The sequence below is a fragment of the Camelus ferus genome, chromosome 6, assembly GCF_009834535.1.
Source record: "Camelus ferus isolate YT-003-E chromosome 6, BCGSAC_Cfer_1.0, whole genome shotgun sequence".
Taxonomy (NCBI): Eukaryota; Metazoa; Chordata; class Mammalia; order Artiodactyla; family Camelidae; genus Camelus; species Camelus ferus.
Window position 1 is genome coordinate 14,629,817 of NC_045701.1, and position 13,812 is coordinate 14,643,628.

A 13,812-nucleotide genomic window follows, 5' to 3' on the forward strand; every position below is an offset into this window, starting at 1 on the left:
TGGTTTTTAAATTAGTAATTTAACTCCATATAGGTCTGTGTCATTAGTTTTTAATATTTACATTTACCATTAAATTCAGTTAAAAGTTTTACAAATTCTGCTAGAGTTACATTGACTTTTTGTTTAGCATGTTTCCTGTGTCATGGAATTAGTCTTTATAAGCACTTATAATATTTTAAGACATTAAAAATTGATACTGAATCCTTTTTTTTTTTTATTCCACAGATATTCCAAATGTCTTGGTTGGCACTGTATTTAACATTGATGATGGAAATGGGGGCTTTGTAGTTCACTGGTTAAACAACAAAGAATTTCATTTTACATCATCTATTGAAATATTTATGCAGCAATTAAGGAAACTTTCTGAAAAGCAGATAGATCATGAAAGCGATGAAGGAGATAGAGAAGATGAGGAACATTCACAGGAGGAAAGAGAGAGGGGCTTACATATGAAACTGGACCATGGTTAGTGTCCTGTGTTCAGATTTTTCTTTTTTTCTGGTTGGCAACTTTTTGTGATACCACTTTTGGTTTGTAATCTTCCCTTCCTTCTCACTTTTCCATTGATTCCATAGGTGTTTACTGACCAGTGCTATAGACCATCTGTGATTTAACTCTCTCTGCTTTGTTATATTGCATTGAGTAATGTATTACTTTGGAAGCCATGGTTTTTTTTTTTTTGAGGGGGGGTGGGTGGCCAAGTTTTGCTAATAATGATAATAATAATGATAGTGTGAATGAAATTTTTATTCATCTAAAATGAAGAAATATAGTAATTTTCAGTTCAGACCAGAAAAGTTTCCTTCCTTTTTTTTTTCCTGGCCATAAGTAGGAAAAGGAATTTATGATCTCTAAAGTTATATGCTATTTATGGATAGTCTAGTATGTAAAATAATTTTATAGTATTACTAATATGTACTGATAAGTTTATTTTCTGATTTAGAATTATCCCTGGATAGAGAATCTGAGGCAGGTACAGGATCATCGGAACATGAAGATGGAGAAAGAGAGGGAAGTCCTAGAACCTGTTCACGTCCTAGTGTGCCAATGCCTCTGCCTACAGTCCTGCTTGACCGGAAGATCGAAATGCTGCTAACAGAATGGAATAAGAACCCTGACATGCTTTTCACCATACACCCTGTGGATGGTACCTTCCTAGTGTGGCATGTAAAGTACTTGGATGAATATAATCCTGGAATATTTAGACAAGTCCAGGTATATTTTACTGAAGCAGTTTTCAACATTTCTTAAAAAAAAGAGAGATGCTATTCAGATTTAGTAGGTTTTCAGAAATACTCAATGATTTTGTTTTTGATAAGCAACTGTGAAGAGAACAACTTACTACCAATGAGGAGCAATGATCACAAATTTTACAAACTTGATTAATTAAAAGTAAAATGAATTTGACTTTGAAATGTGATACTGAATATTTGAATATATGTGTATTAGCTTTTTTTCTGGAAATTCATAATATTTTGAATAAATTTAAGAAACTACCCTAAAATGTGACTGAGAATGAGTCCCCTTCTCCCCAGTTTTATTAATTAAATCTAGCTATCTTTATGTGTTATCTTTCTGAAAGATATTTATTTAGATCTGTGGTTGTAGTCATTTAGATGTTATCAGCAAGGCACTTGAAACTTTATTTCTTCAGTCTTCTGGGCTAAGAATAGAGATATGATATTACATAAATAGAGGAAAGGGATTAGACCATAATGAGGTTGAAAATATTTTTGGCTTGAAAGCTGAAGTTTGACATTTTGAAAATAGAAGTATTTTTGGAAGACTCTTGAGAGGAGGCAGACTACTTACACTGAATCATATAACTGTGTTTTTCAGGTTTCTTTTTCTTCTCGGATTCCTGTTGCATTTCCATCTGGTGACTGCAAGCTCTCTTAGTAAAAATATCATGATGTATGCCTGTATAAATGCTACGAAAGAATCTCACCACACCCTGTTACACCAAGATACGATGCCTGTGTGCAGTCCTCAGGGATCACAGCCACACTCTAGATCACACAGCACACATATGAACATTTTAGCTCCCACAGTGATGATGGTCTCGAAACACATAGATGGCTCTTTAAATCAGTGGGCAGTCACTTTTGCTGATAAGTCTGCCTTTACCACTGTTCTAACTGTTTCTCACAAATTTAGATACTGTGGTCATCGATTTCACCTTAATGACTTGGCATGTCATTCAGTTTTACCACTGTTATTGACATCATCTCATCATAATGCTCTGTTGACTCCTGAATCAGATTGTCAGTGGGAACCAGACAGTAAATTAAATAGGTTAATGGATCCTGGAAGACACATGAAAGTTTCCTCGAAACAAGCCTCTTAGAAATGCAGCCACACGCACATTTCATGACCCGAATGCCATCTACAGTGAGCTCATCCTGTGGCGCGTGGACCCGATAGGACCTTTGTCATACACTGGAGGAGTATCAGAGTTGGCACGAATTAACTCTTTACATACTTCAGCCTTCTCTAATGTTGCTTGGCTTCCAACTCTTATTCCCAGTTACTGTCTAGGTAAGTGCTCGTTTTAATAGTGAAATTTAATAGAAGCTTCAAAACTGTTATGTATATACAAAATGCTGTCTGTTTGTCATTATCAGGAGGATTCTTAATAAGTATTCAGAATGTAGGCACCAGACTGATTGATGTCTAGAGTTTCTAGAAATTTTTTTTAATCTTCCTTCTCATAACCTATTTTCTATTGAAATTTTTCTTAATAATTTTATATCTATTGTATCTGTTTAGTTATGATTCTGAACCATGGTTATGCCTAAAAGGAGAAGTGTGACTGTTTTTTCTCATACTTCAGGCAGTGCTAATAATGAACTATATATCATAATACAAAGGGTTTGCTTTCTCAGGCACATACTGCAATTCTGCAAGCGCTTGCTTTGTTGCTTCTGATGGCAAAAATCTGAGACTCTACCAAGCTGTGGTAGATGCAAGGAAATTATTGGATGAACTGTCAGATCCAGAATCTTCAGTAAGTATTTGCTTATCTTTATTAATATACCTTAAGCTAATAAGGAATTCTCTTTTGACTTTGTTTAGGACTTTTATTTGTTATTTGGTGTTTAGGGAATGAGCATCTGTCCTGGGCTCTGTATGACAAGTTTGTTCTTAATTTATGTTTCAAGGCCACGGATCAAAATTACAGTCTATACATCACACATGCACACATTTTACATTTAAAAAAGGATTAAGATTTTTTTTCTGAAATATAATTTTTTTCTTGGCTTTTTTTACTCTCTAATTTGGTTCTTTTTCTTTGTTCAAGAAAGGTTTTAAGGCAGCTTTACCAAACTTTGTGTTTAGGTTGTAGAATTTGAAGTTTTCTGAACTTGATTTACTATTTTAAAAAATCCTCTGGTCAGAATATGTTGTCAGTGGCTGGCATCATTCTCATTCTGGTAGTTCTATATTTGAACTGGAAGTCGTGTATATCAGTTGGTACTCAGATTTGCAATAGTGAATTTTCCATTATCTGTAAAAACATGCCTTTTCATAAAATAACTGTTCTAATAAAAATGCTTCCAATATTGAAAATCAGAGACTCTTTTTGAATGTCACATGCCCCTAGATGTGTAGGGAATACAGTGTTTGCTGCTAAGGAGATTTTAATTTAGTTGAGGAGAGAAATTAATAATAAAAGTTTAAATAACACTTTGCCACAGAAGGGGTGTCTTAAGGTGGTGTGTAATTAATTGCCAAATATTATTTCATAATTCAGAGGAGAGAGAGAAAGATGAGATTAGGGTAGGCATAGATGTCTTTATTAAGGACAGTATTTGAGTTCATTTTTGATGGATGGATAAGATTTAGAAAGACACATTCTTAGTCTTTGAGGAATGAGAGAATGGCCTGAAAGTATGGATACAGGAAAGTACATGTATAAATAAAGTTTGTTCCAGAAACAGTGAGAAACCTAATTGGAGCGGAGCCACAGATGTGGCACAGTGAAAGTCTAGAAAAGTAGCAGTCTTACAGCTATAGAGTTGGAAGATACTTTGACGGCCACTGAGTCTAACCAGCCGTCTGATGCTTTGTTTCTCTCTGCTGTGTTCCTGCCAGTTTGTCATCTGGCCTCCAAGGAGGGAAACTCAACTCTAGATGCGGCCCATTCTGTCTTTGAATTACCCTTACTATTACATTGACATTAAATTTGTAATCCTTAAATTCCTGCTTGCTAGCCCTAGTTGTATGTAGACTAAGTCTAGTATTTCTTGCACGTGAGATCATCTCAGGTATCTGAAGATACCTATCTTGTAACCCTGAAACATTTTTGCTCAGGCCAAACCTGCTGCTTCTCTGTGCATACATTTATCTGTTTTATATTTGACTCTGGATACCCTTCCAAGCAGTTTTCAGTTTGCTTACACACTGGGCATTGTAGGATCACTAGAATGTAGCGGTGCTATGGCCTCTCTCAGTAGATAGTATTGTGCTTTGGTAGTCACACCAAGTTCTTTTATGTAATTGATTCATATTGAGCTGACTTTCAGTTCAATATCACAGTCTCTCTCTTTTTTTTTTTTTTTCCAGTAAGCCATCGTGTATTTGTGGATTTGAGTTTGGGACCCAAATGTAGACTTATTTCTCTATTACGTTTCACCTTGCTAGGCTCCACTCACCAGTACATCCTTTCAGTATCTTTTTGAGTCCAGATTCTGTTATTTGTGTTATTGCTTTATGACTTATCTCACCAGCCTATTTGATGAATGTTGTTTCTACATCTTCATCTAAGTCAATTATAAAAATGTTTAACTGGACTGGACTGAAAAAAGAGCGTAGCAGTATACATTTGAAATCCTTCTCCATTTTTATTGTCTGGAATATTTCTCCAGCTTATCCCAAGGATATGCATGAGGCAGCTTGTTGTGTACTTTGCTGAAATAAAAAACACCCTGTCTGCCAAATCGTCTGCAGTCAAAAAAGGAAACCAAATTTGTATGAGGCGATTGTTTTAATGTATAATAGGTTGAATGTATGTACCCTGACGTCTCTTGATGACTAAAATGTTGTACTAAACAGGCATCAGGCTCTTTATTTTGGCTTACAGAAATATATTCGTCTTCCTTTTTTGAAAATTGGAACATTTGCCTGCTTATAGTCTTTTGGCTGTGGCAGTCCCCATGATTTCTCAGAGCATCCTGTGTGGTTCATTGATCTCATTGGCAAATTTTTTCAATAACCTGGGCATTCGTTTTCCAGAAAATATAAATTCATTTAGAGCCGTTAAACACATCCTTGGAATTTAAAAATTTATCTTGGTCTTTTGTTCCCCCCTTACCAATTTTTTTTTTCTTTAAACTTTCCATTTTCATTTTTTTTCAAGTTAAAAAGTAATACTCATTGATGTGCCTCAGTTGTTGAGGTGCTTCTATGTTGGATGCATATATGTTTATATCTTCTTGAATTGTTCCCTCGATCATTATATGTAGTATCCTTCTTTGTCTCTTGCAACAGTCTTTGTTTTAAAGTCTGTTTTGTCTGAAAGAAGTATTGCTACTCCAGTTTTCTTTTGATTTCCATTTCTATCCCCCCACTCTCAGTTTCTGTGTGTCTGTATATCTGAAGTAAGTCTCTGTAGGCAGCAAATATACGGGTCCTGTTTTTGTATCCATTCAGCCAGATTATCTTTTGGTTGGAGCATTAAATTATTGAAATGTATGTTCTTATTGCCATTTTGTTAATTGTTTTAGACTTCGTTTTGTAGGTCTTTTTTTTTTTTTTTTAACTTTTTCTTCTTTTGTTCTCATGTGATTTGGTGACTTATCTTCAGTGCCATGTTTGGATTCCTTTTTCTCTTTTGTGTGTACATCTATTATATATTTTTGGTTTGCAGGTTACTGTGAGGTTTTGGTATAGCAGTCTCTCTCTATATATACATACATAATTGCTTTAAGTTGCTGATCTCTTAATTTCAAATGCATTTTTAAATACCCTGCATTTATACTCTCCTCCCTTCACAATTACTGTTTTTGATACTGTATTTTACATTTAATTATTTTGTATATCCTTAACTGCTCATCATGGATACAGATGATTTTATTCCTTTTGGTTTTAACCTCTCTGCTAGCTTTGTGTGTGGATGATTTCCTACCTTTACTGTGTGTTTGCCTTTACCAGTGAGCTTTTCCATTTCATAATTTTCTTGTTTCTAGTTGTGGCCTTTTCTTTTCCACCTAGAGAAGTTCCTTTAGCATTTGTTTGTAAAGCTGTTTGGGTGGTGCTGAATTCTTTTAGCTTTTGCTCATCTGTGAAGCTTTTGATTTCTCCATCTAATCTGAGTGAGAGCTTTGCTGGGTAGAGTATTCTTGGTTGTAAGTTTTTCTCTTGTATCACTTCAAGTATATCATGCCACTCCCTGCTAGCCTGCAGAGTTTTTGTTGAAAAAAATCAGCTGATAGCCTTACGGGAGTTCCCTTGTATGTTATTTTTTGCTCTTTGTTGCTTTTCAATAATCTTCGTTTATCTTTATTTTTGTCATTTTCATTACAGTGTGTCTTGATGCGTTCCTTTTTGAGTTCATCTTGTATGGAACTCTTCGCACTTCCTGGAGTTGGGTGCGTGTTTTCTTTCCCACACTAGGGACGTTTTCAGCTATGACTTCTTCAAATATTTTCTTGGGCCCTTTCTCTCTCTCCTCTCCTGGGACCCCTATAATGCACATATCAGTACATTTGATGTTGTCTCGGAGATCTCTTAAACCGTCCTCATTTCTTTTCATTTTTTTTTTCTTTTTTTGTTCAGCACCAGTGATTTCTTCTACTGTGTCTTCCAGCTCACTCATCTGTGCTTTTGCCTCATTTTGTCTGCTAGTTGATTCCTCCTAGTGTATTTTTCATTTCAGTTGTTGTATTCTTTGATTCTGCTTCGTTGTTCTTCATATTTTCTAATTCTTTGTTAAAACTTCTAACTTCTCACCCTGGGCATCCATTCTTCTCCTGAGTTCTTTGATCATCTTTATGCTCATTACTGTGAACTCTTTCTTGGGTAGATTGTCTGCATGGGCCTTAGTTCTTCTTCTGGGGTGTTATCTTGTTCTTTTGCCTGAAATATATTCCTCTCTTGCTTCATTTTGTACCTATGTGGTAGGTACATTTCTCAACCTCTGTTTGAGATGCCCTGTGCATTCCAGCAGTGCACTCCCCTCTCACCAACCAAGTGCCAGGACCAGCTGGTTCCAGGGTAGTGTTTGCCTGGCCTGTGTTTGTGGACTCAGTCTGCAGGACTGTAGTTTTCCTGCTTCTGGTGTCTGTCCTCTGGTGGTTGAGGCTGGTCTAGAGGCTTGTGCAGGCTTCCTGGCTGGAGGGGCCAGTGCTTGTCCATTGGTGGGTTCGAGCTGGGTCTCAGCCTTCTGGTGGCCAGGGCTGTGTCTAGGGGCATGTCTAGAGGCAGCTCTGGGTTCAGAAAATTTTTAGGCAGCCTGTCTGCTGATGAGTGTTGCTGTGTCCCTGCCCAGTTTGTTATTTGGCCTGAGACGTCCCAGCACTGTGCCTATAGGCTGTTGGGTCAGCCTCCCAGAGATCTTACACAGATGAATGCTCCGTGATATGTCCGCCCCCAGTGTCTATGTCACAGGGTGAGCCACAGCTGCCCCCTGCTGCCCCAGGAGGCCCTCTAAGACTAACAGGTAGGTCTGGTCCATCCTCCTGTCAAATGACTGCTTTTGCCCTTGGTCCTGGTGTATGTGAGATTTTATGTGTGCCTTTTAAGAGTGAAGTTTCTATTCAGCCACTTTAGTGTTCTGAAAGAAAATTAACCATTAAAAAATGCATAAAAACATGTCTGCATAGTTTTACTTTTGCCTCAGACTCCAGTATGGCTCATCAAGACACTGTTGGAGGCTTTATTTAAAATTTTGATACTTTGTTCATTTTTTTTGCATTAATTTTTATTTATCTCAGTTATTGAGTTTACTCCCTTAAAATCGGAGGTGAAGTTGAGTGGGATCCTGCTAGGGTTGAAGAAGGCATTCGGTACATTTGTTAGTTACAGTGCTGGCAGAAGGGTCGGGGCAGGGGAGGCAAATCCTTAACTGAAATAGGTATTTCTGTGACGGGATCTCAACCTTGCTGTGTAGTGGAAGCTCCTAAGGAACTTGTAAACCGCCTGATGATCAGATTGTACCTCAGACCAGTGTCTGCAAGTGGGGCCTAGGTCTCAGTAACGGTCAGAGCTCCCTAGGTAGCTCAGTGTGCACCCGAGGCTGAGACCCTCTGACCTACAGCAGTGCTACTTAAACTTCAGCATGCGTATGAACCATCTGGAGATCTTGTTAAAATGCAGATGTGGTAGCTTTGGGGTCTGAAAGTCTGCATTTCTAAAAAGCTATTGGCTGCTGGTCCAGTGACCACACATTAAGTAGCAAAGATTCATGGTGTGTTAGAGAAATTCCAGTGTTTTAACCTCATCAACTGTAGACCACAGTTGAGTCCAGATATCACTGGACAAATGCAGCAGACTGTTGGCATCACTTCTGAGCTAACATTTTAAATCTGGATTCTTGGGTGAATGTACCCATACCAATAAATTGACCCCTACCCAAGCATATATTTTGTCCTCCTGTCTTACCTAGAAGCTATTCCCATGCATGCTCCCTAGAAATGTGCTGTGTGAGTTAGGAAGATCCTACAACTATGGTGTATATGCTGCTTTCCCATAGCCAGCTTTGTACGTACAGCCTAGGCTAAGCTGGGATCTTACTCCTGTTAGTGACCTGCAGGCAGTAAGAAGTAGTGGAAGGTGGTGCTGAGGAGAACCGGCATCTCCTTGTGAGGTCACTGATTCAGGGCAAGTTACTGAAAGGTTTTTATGCAAGAGAAGGCTGCTTGAAAGGAGGCAGAAGGAAGACTGCCTTTTTCAGCAGGAAGGTTTGAGGGTTTTGAGATCCATAGTTAGGATTACATCCTCACCCCAAGACACAGAGTCCCACTTCTTCTCAGCCATTGCCTTTGCGTTTGATCTGGCAAGATTGTACTTTTAAATGGCATTGCAGATCTGCAAACCATACACATAGGTGTTGGGCCAGGCCCTCAGCCAGATGTATCATGGAGCATTAAGGTTGCTAAATGAAGACTTAGTAAAAGAACTAGATGCTATGAAGTTATATACTTTACATAAACACTATAGTTTTTCTGCTTAGTTAATTTTAAAAATGAGAATCCAAATGAGTATAGGAAGTTGAAGTATTTGATTGTATGAATGGCCACAGTCAATAAATGAACATTTCGAAGGGTCTTTAATGTTCAAGATGCTGTGTCGTATTGACTGTAGATTCATATATTGTTGATAATTAACATTTTGGTTTTTTTTTATTTACAGAAACTTATTGGAGAAGTATTTAATATTGTGAGCCAACAGTCTACTGCTCGACCTGGCTGCATTATTGAACTTGATGCAATAACCAACCAAGTAAAAGCATGCTTGTGAATTGGTGATATTAGTGTACATTATCCCAGAGTGCTTTGTATGCATATGTTACACAGTTGAACCTTGAACAATGTGAGCGTTAGGGTTGCTGACCCTTCACCCTGTAGAAAATCCACATATAACTTGCTGTCGGCCCTCCATATCCTCAGTTCTGCATCTGCAGCAGATTTGACTAACTGCAGATTGTGTGGTACTGTAGTATTTACTATTGGAAAAAAATTCCCGTGTAAGTTTAGGACATGTGCAGCTCAAACTTGTGTTTTTCAGGGGTCAACTGTATTTCATCCTGAGAATAATTCTCTTGTTTGATACTGAATAGCCGGCTTCTCTTGATTTCCTTCATGAAAATCTGCATTGATTTACGAATCCTTCTTCTCCAGTTGAATAGTGTCTGTAGCCTCCTTTCCTCTTAAAGGGTCATTTAATTCAGCCAGGGAAGCCATGAAGGAAAGTGTAGTTCAGCTTCAGAGAGGCTTGGTTTGTGGTTTCTCTTTTTATATTATTACTCATTTTTCCTCAGTAGATGGTGACTTCCGCTTTAGAGTGTTTGCCTTGTTAGACTGAGGATTAGATATTTTTATGATACCCATTAAGATGAAGATGGAGGTAGGCTCCGAGTAAGCATTTGCTTTCTAACCTCAAGGCTTTTTGTGTAGGCAGTGTTCTTCCCTCAGCTCCTACCCGGGAAAGGAGGGGAACCCTTTTCTCTATAGGGAGTTTGTAAATCACATTCTAGCCCTCAGAGTATCTGTTTCTTCAGGATCCTATTTACGGACTGAACGGGATAGAAGTAATATATTCTTTCCAAACATGAAAAAAGGTTACTTTGGTGAGGAAGTTACCGACTGTTTTCAAACAAGGAAACGAAGAAAGAGCTTACTATATTTAAAAAGAAGTATTGAGTTACATCATTATTTTTCCATGATGCCTTGCACATTCTGTTGGGGAAAATGTAATTTCCAGCAATGTAGAGAAATTGCCACAACAGCTTTTGGCAACAGAAATGTGGCTGCTAGACTGAAATTACTGTTGCCTCTTAGGAAATCCTTAACCTGTCATTTCCCTTTTCTACTCCACAGGGATGTGGAGAAGGGTGAAGTTGCTTCATTCCTATAAATGTCTTACTTTTTAACGGACTAGGTGTTAAGTTCATTTCCCCACAGTAGCCCCTTCAAGACTCTTTACCATGGGATCTTATTACAGACCACTCTCACCTAGCATTTTGCTTTTTACTTCATACTTACTGGAGATTTTTCCCCCTTCCTTTTATGTCTGTCTGTAGCACAAGAGCTGGCAATCTGCAGGCACTGATAGATGGCTTAGGCTTCATACATTACAAAGTTTAAAACCTGATTTTAAGTTTGCTTCCAGTGTGCTGTATGATTTCTGTATCCATGAAGGCATCACCCTTCCCTTTTGTTTATTCTTTTCCCCTGGAGGGGAGGTGACCTTTTATGTATAAATGTGAAGTTTTTTTTAATGTTTCTATATAGAAAGACATAAAAATACCCTGTAACTTTCATAAAAAATTTGTGGGTCAGCCTAACTTTATAGCCCTTTTATTTCCTTCTACTATATAAGGAGGGTGATTTGCTTTATTCTCTAAGATTATAGCCTATAGCCCTATCCATTCAGAGCCAGGATAGTCATAGCTGCTTCCCTTCCCTGAAATCTGTGGGGCAGCCATCTAATTGTCTTGATACGCTTCCATAATACATATACGCACATATATTCTTTTTCAGGTTCTTTTCTATTATAGGTATTCAAAATAAGCTTTTGTTTGGATTTTGCCTTTCCCTGAATTTCAGTTGACTTTTGTGATTCTGAGTAGCCATTTGTGATTATCCTTACTATTCTTCTCTGTGTGGTCCAAAAAAAACATGGTCATGTAGCATCAGCTGACTGATGTTTCATCCATTCTTTCAGACATCCTCATTACTAAATGTAAATACATTTCTCCAGAGATGTGTAATTCCCACCGGCTGTTTTGGGATCTTTCATAATTCCCACTAGGAGGACTTACTGAAGTACTTTAAGGACTTTTCTGGGTTTTTTTTTTTTTTTTTTTGGTTCTCAAGTAGAATTAGAGAAACTAAAGGAGGCTATTGTGTGCTTTATGTTGTCAGCATGACTCTCTAGTCAATCATGAGACCTCTTATTTTTGAACTCAAAATGGTGGCATAGATGACTTAATTTGTTTTTTGTAGGTTTTTTTTTTTTTTGAGATGCAAACATGTTGATTTGTTTTTATTAGAGCTTCACAATTCTGTTACTGGCTGTAGCATCTCTGAAAGTAATTTTTCTAACGATATTTTTCTGTTGCCTTTTCTGCTCTAATTAGTCATTCTATAGAGAACAGAAATTGTTAGATTTATTTCTTCTACATTAGGGTTCTTGTGGAGGTAATGGGTGGAAGATACGGAATTTCAAAGATAAAACTTTACTTTTTTCATATTTGTAGTGTGGCTCAAATACACAGTTGCTTCACGTATTTCAAGAAGACTTCATCATAGGATATAAACCACATAAGGAAGAGGTGGAGAAAAAGGAAGCAGAAATATTTTTTCAGCCATCACAAGGTACTTTTAAAAAAGAGCCTTGAGTTTGATACCTTAATCTAAAAAAAAAAACCCTCCAAACTTTCATTGAGTATCGATCTTTATATCAAAATTCATCATTCTTCATGGTTTTTTGGCAGATACACCTGTTAGTCTGTCAGAATTGCTTTTTTGTAGGTGAAGAACACGTTTGGGTAAAAGTTACCTGTTGAAAGGCAGTTTCACTTGTGACATATACCCTTTTGCCAAGAAATATTATCTGTGAATTAGTGTAACTTAAAAAAATTAACTTTGGTTGTTCAGCTCTACAGTTAAATTATTTTGATTTGATTCCCTGTGGTATCTTAAGTAAACCAGTTAATTTTAGTGTAAGTTTTAAAAATTTCCCAGTAAGTTGATAAACACTGTTGATGAATAGAGGATGTAAGATGTTATATTGTGTGCTATACCGGGACCCTCAGGTTTGCTCGCTGTGTTTATCAACTTACTGGGAAATTATAATTAGAAATTATAACCTTGTAATTATGAAACTTTCATGTTCTATTTGAAATGAAATTTAAAAATAGAACAACACACTGAGTAGAATACACTCTATTTGAAGGCAGGAAAGACAGGTCCTACTTTAAGAATTCATTTTCTATGGTGATCCATTTTTAGTTTACGAAGGGTTTCCATATACCCTGACTCATTTGGTTATTGATTGTAAGTATCTAGAAGGACATGATTAATGTTCCTGGTATAGCTTTAATCACAGAATTATATACACACATTTAAGGAAGGTATTTCTGCTGAATTTTATATAATTAGTTTCCTTTTGTTTAGTGGAAAAATGAGAGTGAGTGCCTTTCTTCTAAGCCTCATGGCTTAGCTCAAACATCTTTTGACCCCTCATACTAGTGATTTTTTTCCCTTTCATGTGTCTTTCTTCATTTATTAGAACTTTTCTTCTTTCTAAGTTATTCATTTGTCATGTTCAGTTTTATTTCACTGTCACTACAGCATAACTACTTTATAGATTTAAAATGTGCATTTTTTGTAGTATTTCACCTTTATTTGGGTTAAACTTTTTTATATGCTTTCCAACAAACCTAGCTACCAGTTATCATGCTATTTCTAACAGGAAATACATGCCAGCCTACCAGAAAACAATGCTTATATAAGGTTGGTACTTTAAAGTAATATTTTAAATTGAAAGACTTACATTAAAATTTTTTTAATTTACCTCTTCTGATATTTCTTTATGTCACTGTGAAACCTGGACAAAAGATTTCCCAATGCCTTTCTTGGTTTTCTTTTAGTTTTTGTGCAGAGTTTCCTGATATTCTTGATTTTATAACTGTTTTTTAGATTTGATATGTATATTTCTCCTCTTCCCCCCCTGCTGTATTTTGTACTTTCTAAGTTTTCATTAAAAATGAATTATTCTTTTAATTAAGAAAAATGCCAACTATAGACAGAAGTACAGTGCATGGTCGAATGAACCTCCCTGTGCCCATAGCTTACATGATTTTAAGATTTTGTCACAGTTCCTTTACCTACCCTGTTTTCTTTTCTTTTCCTTTTCTCCTGAAATATTTTAAAGCAAACCCAGCCATCGTGTTTCACTGCTGTATACTTGTATATGCATTTCTAAACATGACTTTCTTACATGTGTTCTATTAACACGTGGCTAAAACAACAAAATTCCTCAGAATTGTGTAATAACTAGTCCATATTTACTTCATTCATTTGTCTCAAAAAATGTCAGGGTTATTTATTTGCCATCAATTTGTTTGGAATAAAATCCACACATTGT

General features: G+C 36.7%; 1 protein-coding gene across 1 annotated transcript in view; it reads left to right on the forward strand.

The window, feature by feature from the left end:
- The window catches only part of DMXL2 (Dmx like 2), a 132,121-nt gene that overhangs the window by 54,559 nt on the left and 63,750 nt on the right, over positions 1 to 13,812 (forward strand). The window contains 8 exon segments of the mRNA XM_032481200.1: positions 226 to 465; positions 944 to 1,215; positions 1,840 to 1,884; positions 1,886 to 2,338; positions 2,340 to 2,538; positions 2,886 to 3,007; positions 9,352 to 9,441; positions 11,921 to 12,038. Coding sequence (XP_032337091.1) covers positions 226 to 465; positions 944 to 1,215; positions 1,840 to 1,884; positions 1,886 to 2,338; positions 2,340 to 2,538; positions 2,886 to 3,007; positions 9,352 to 9,441; positions 11,921 to 12,038 — 1,539 coding nt within the window.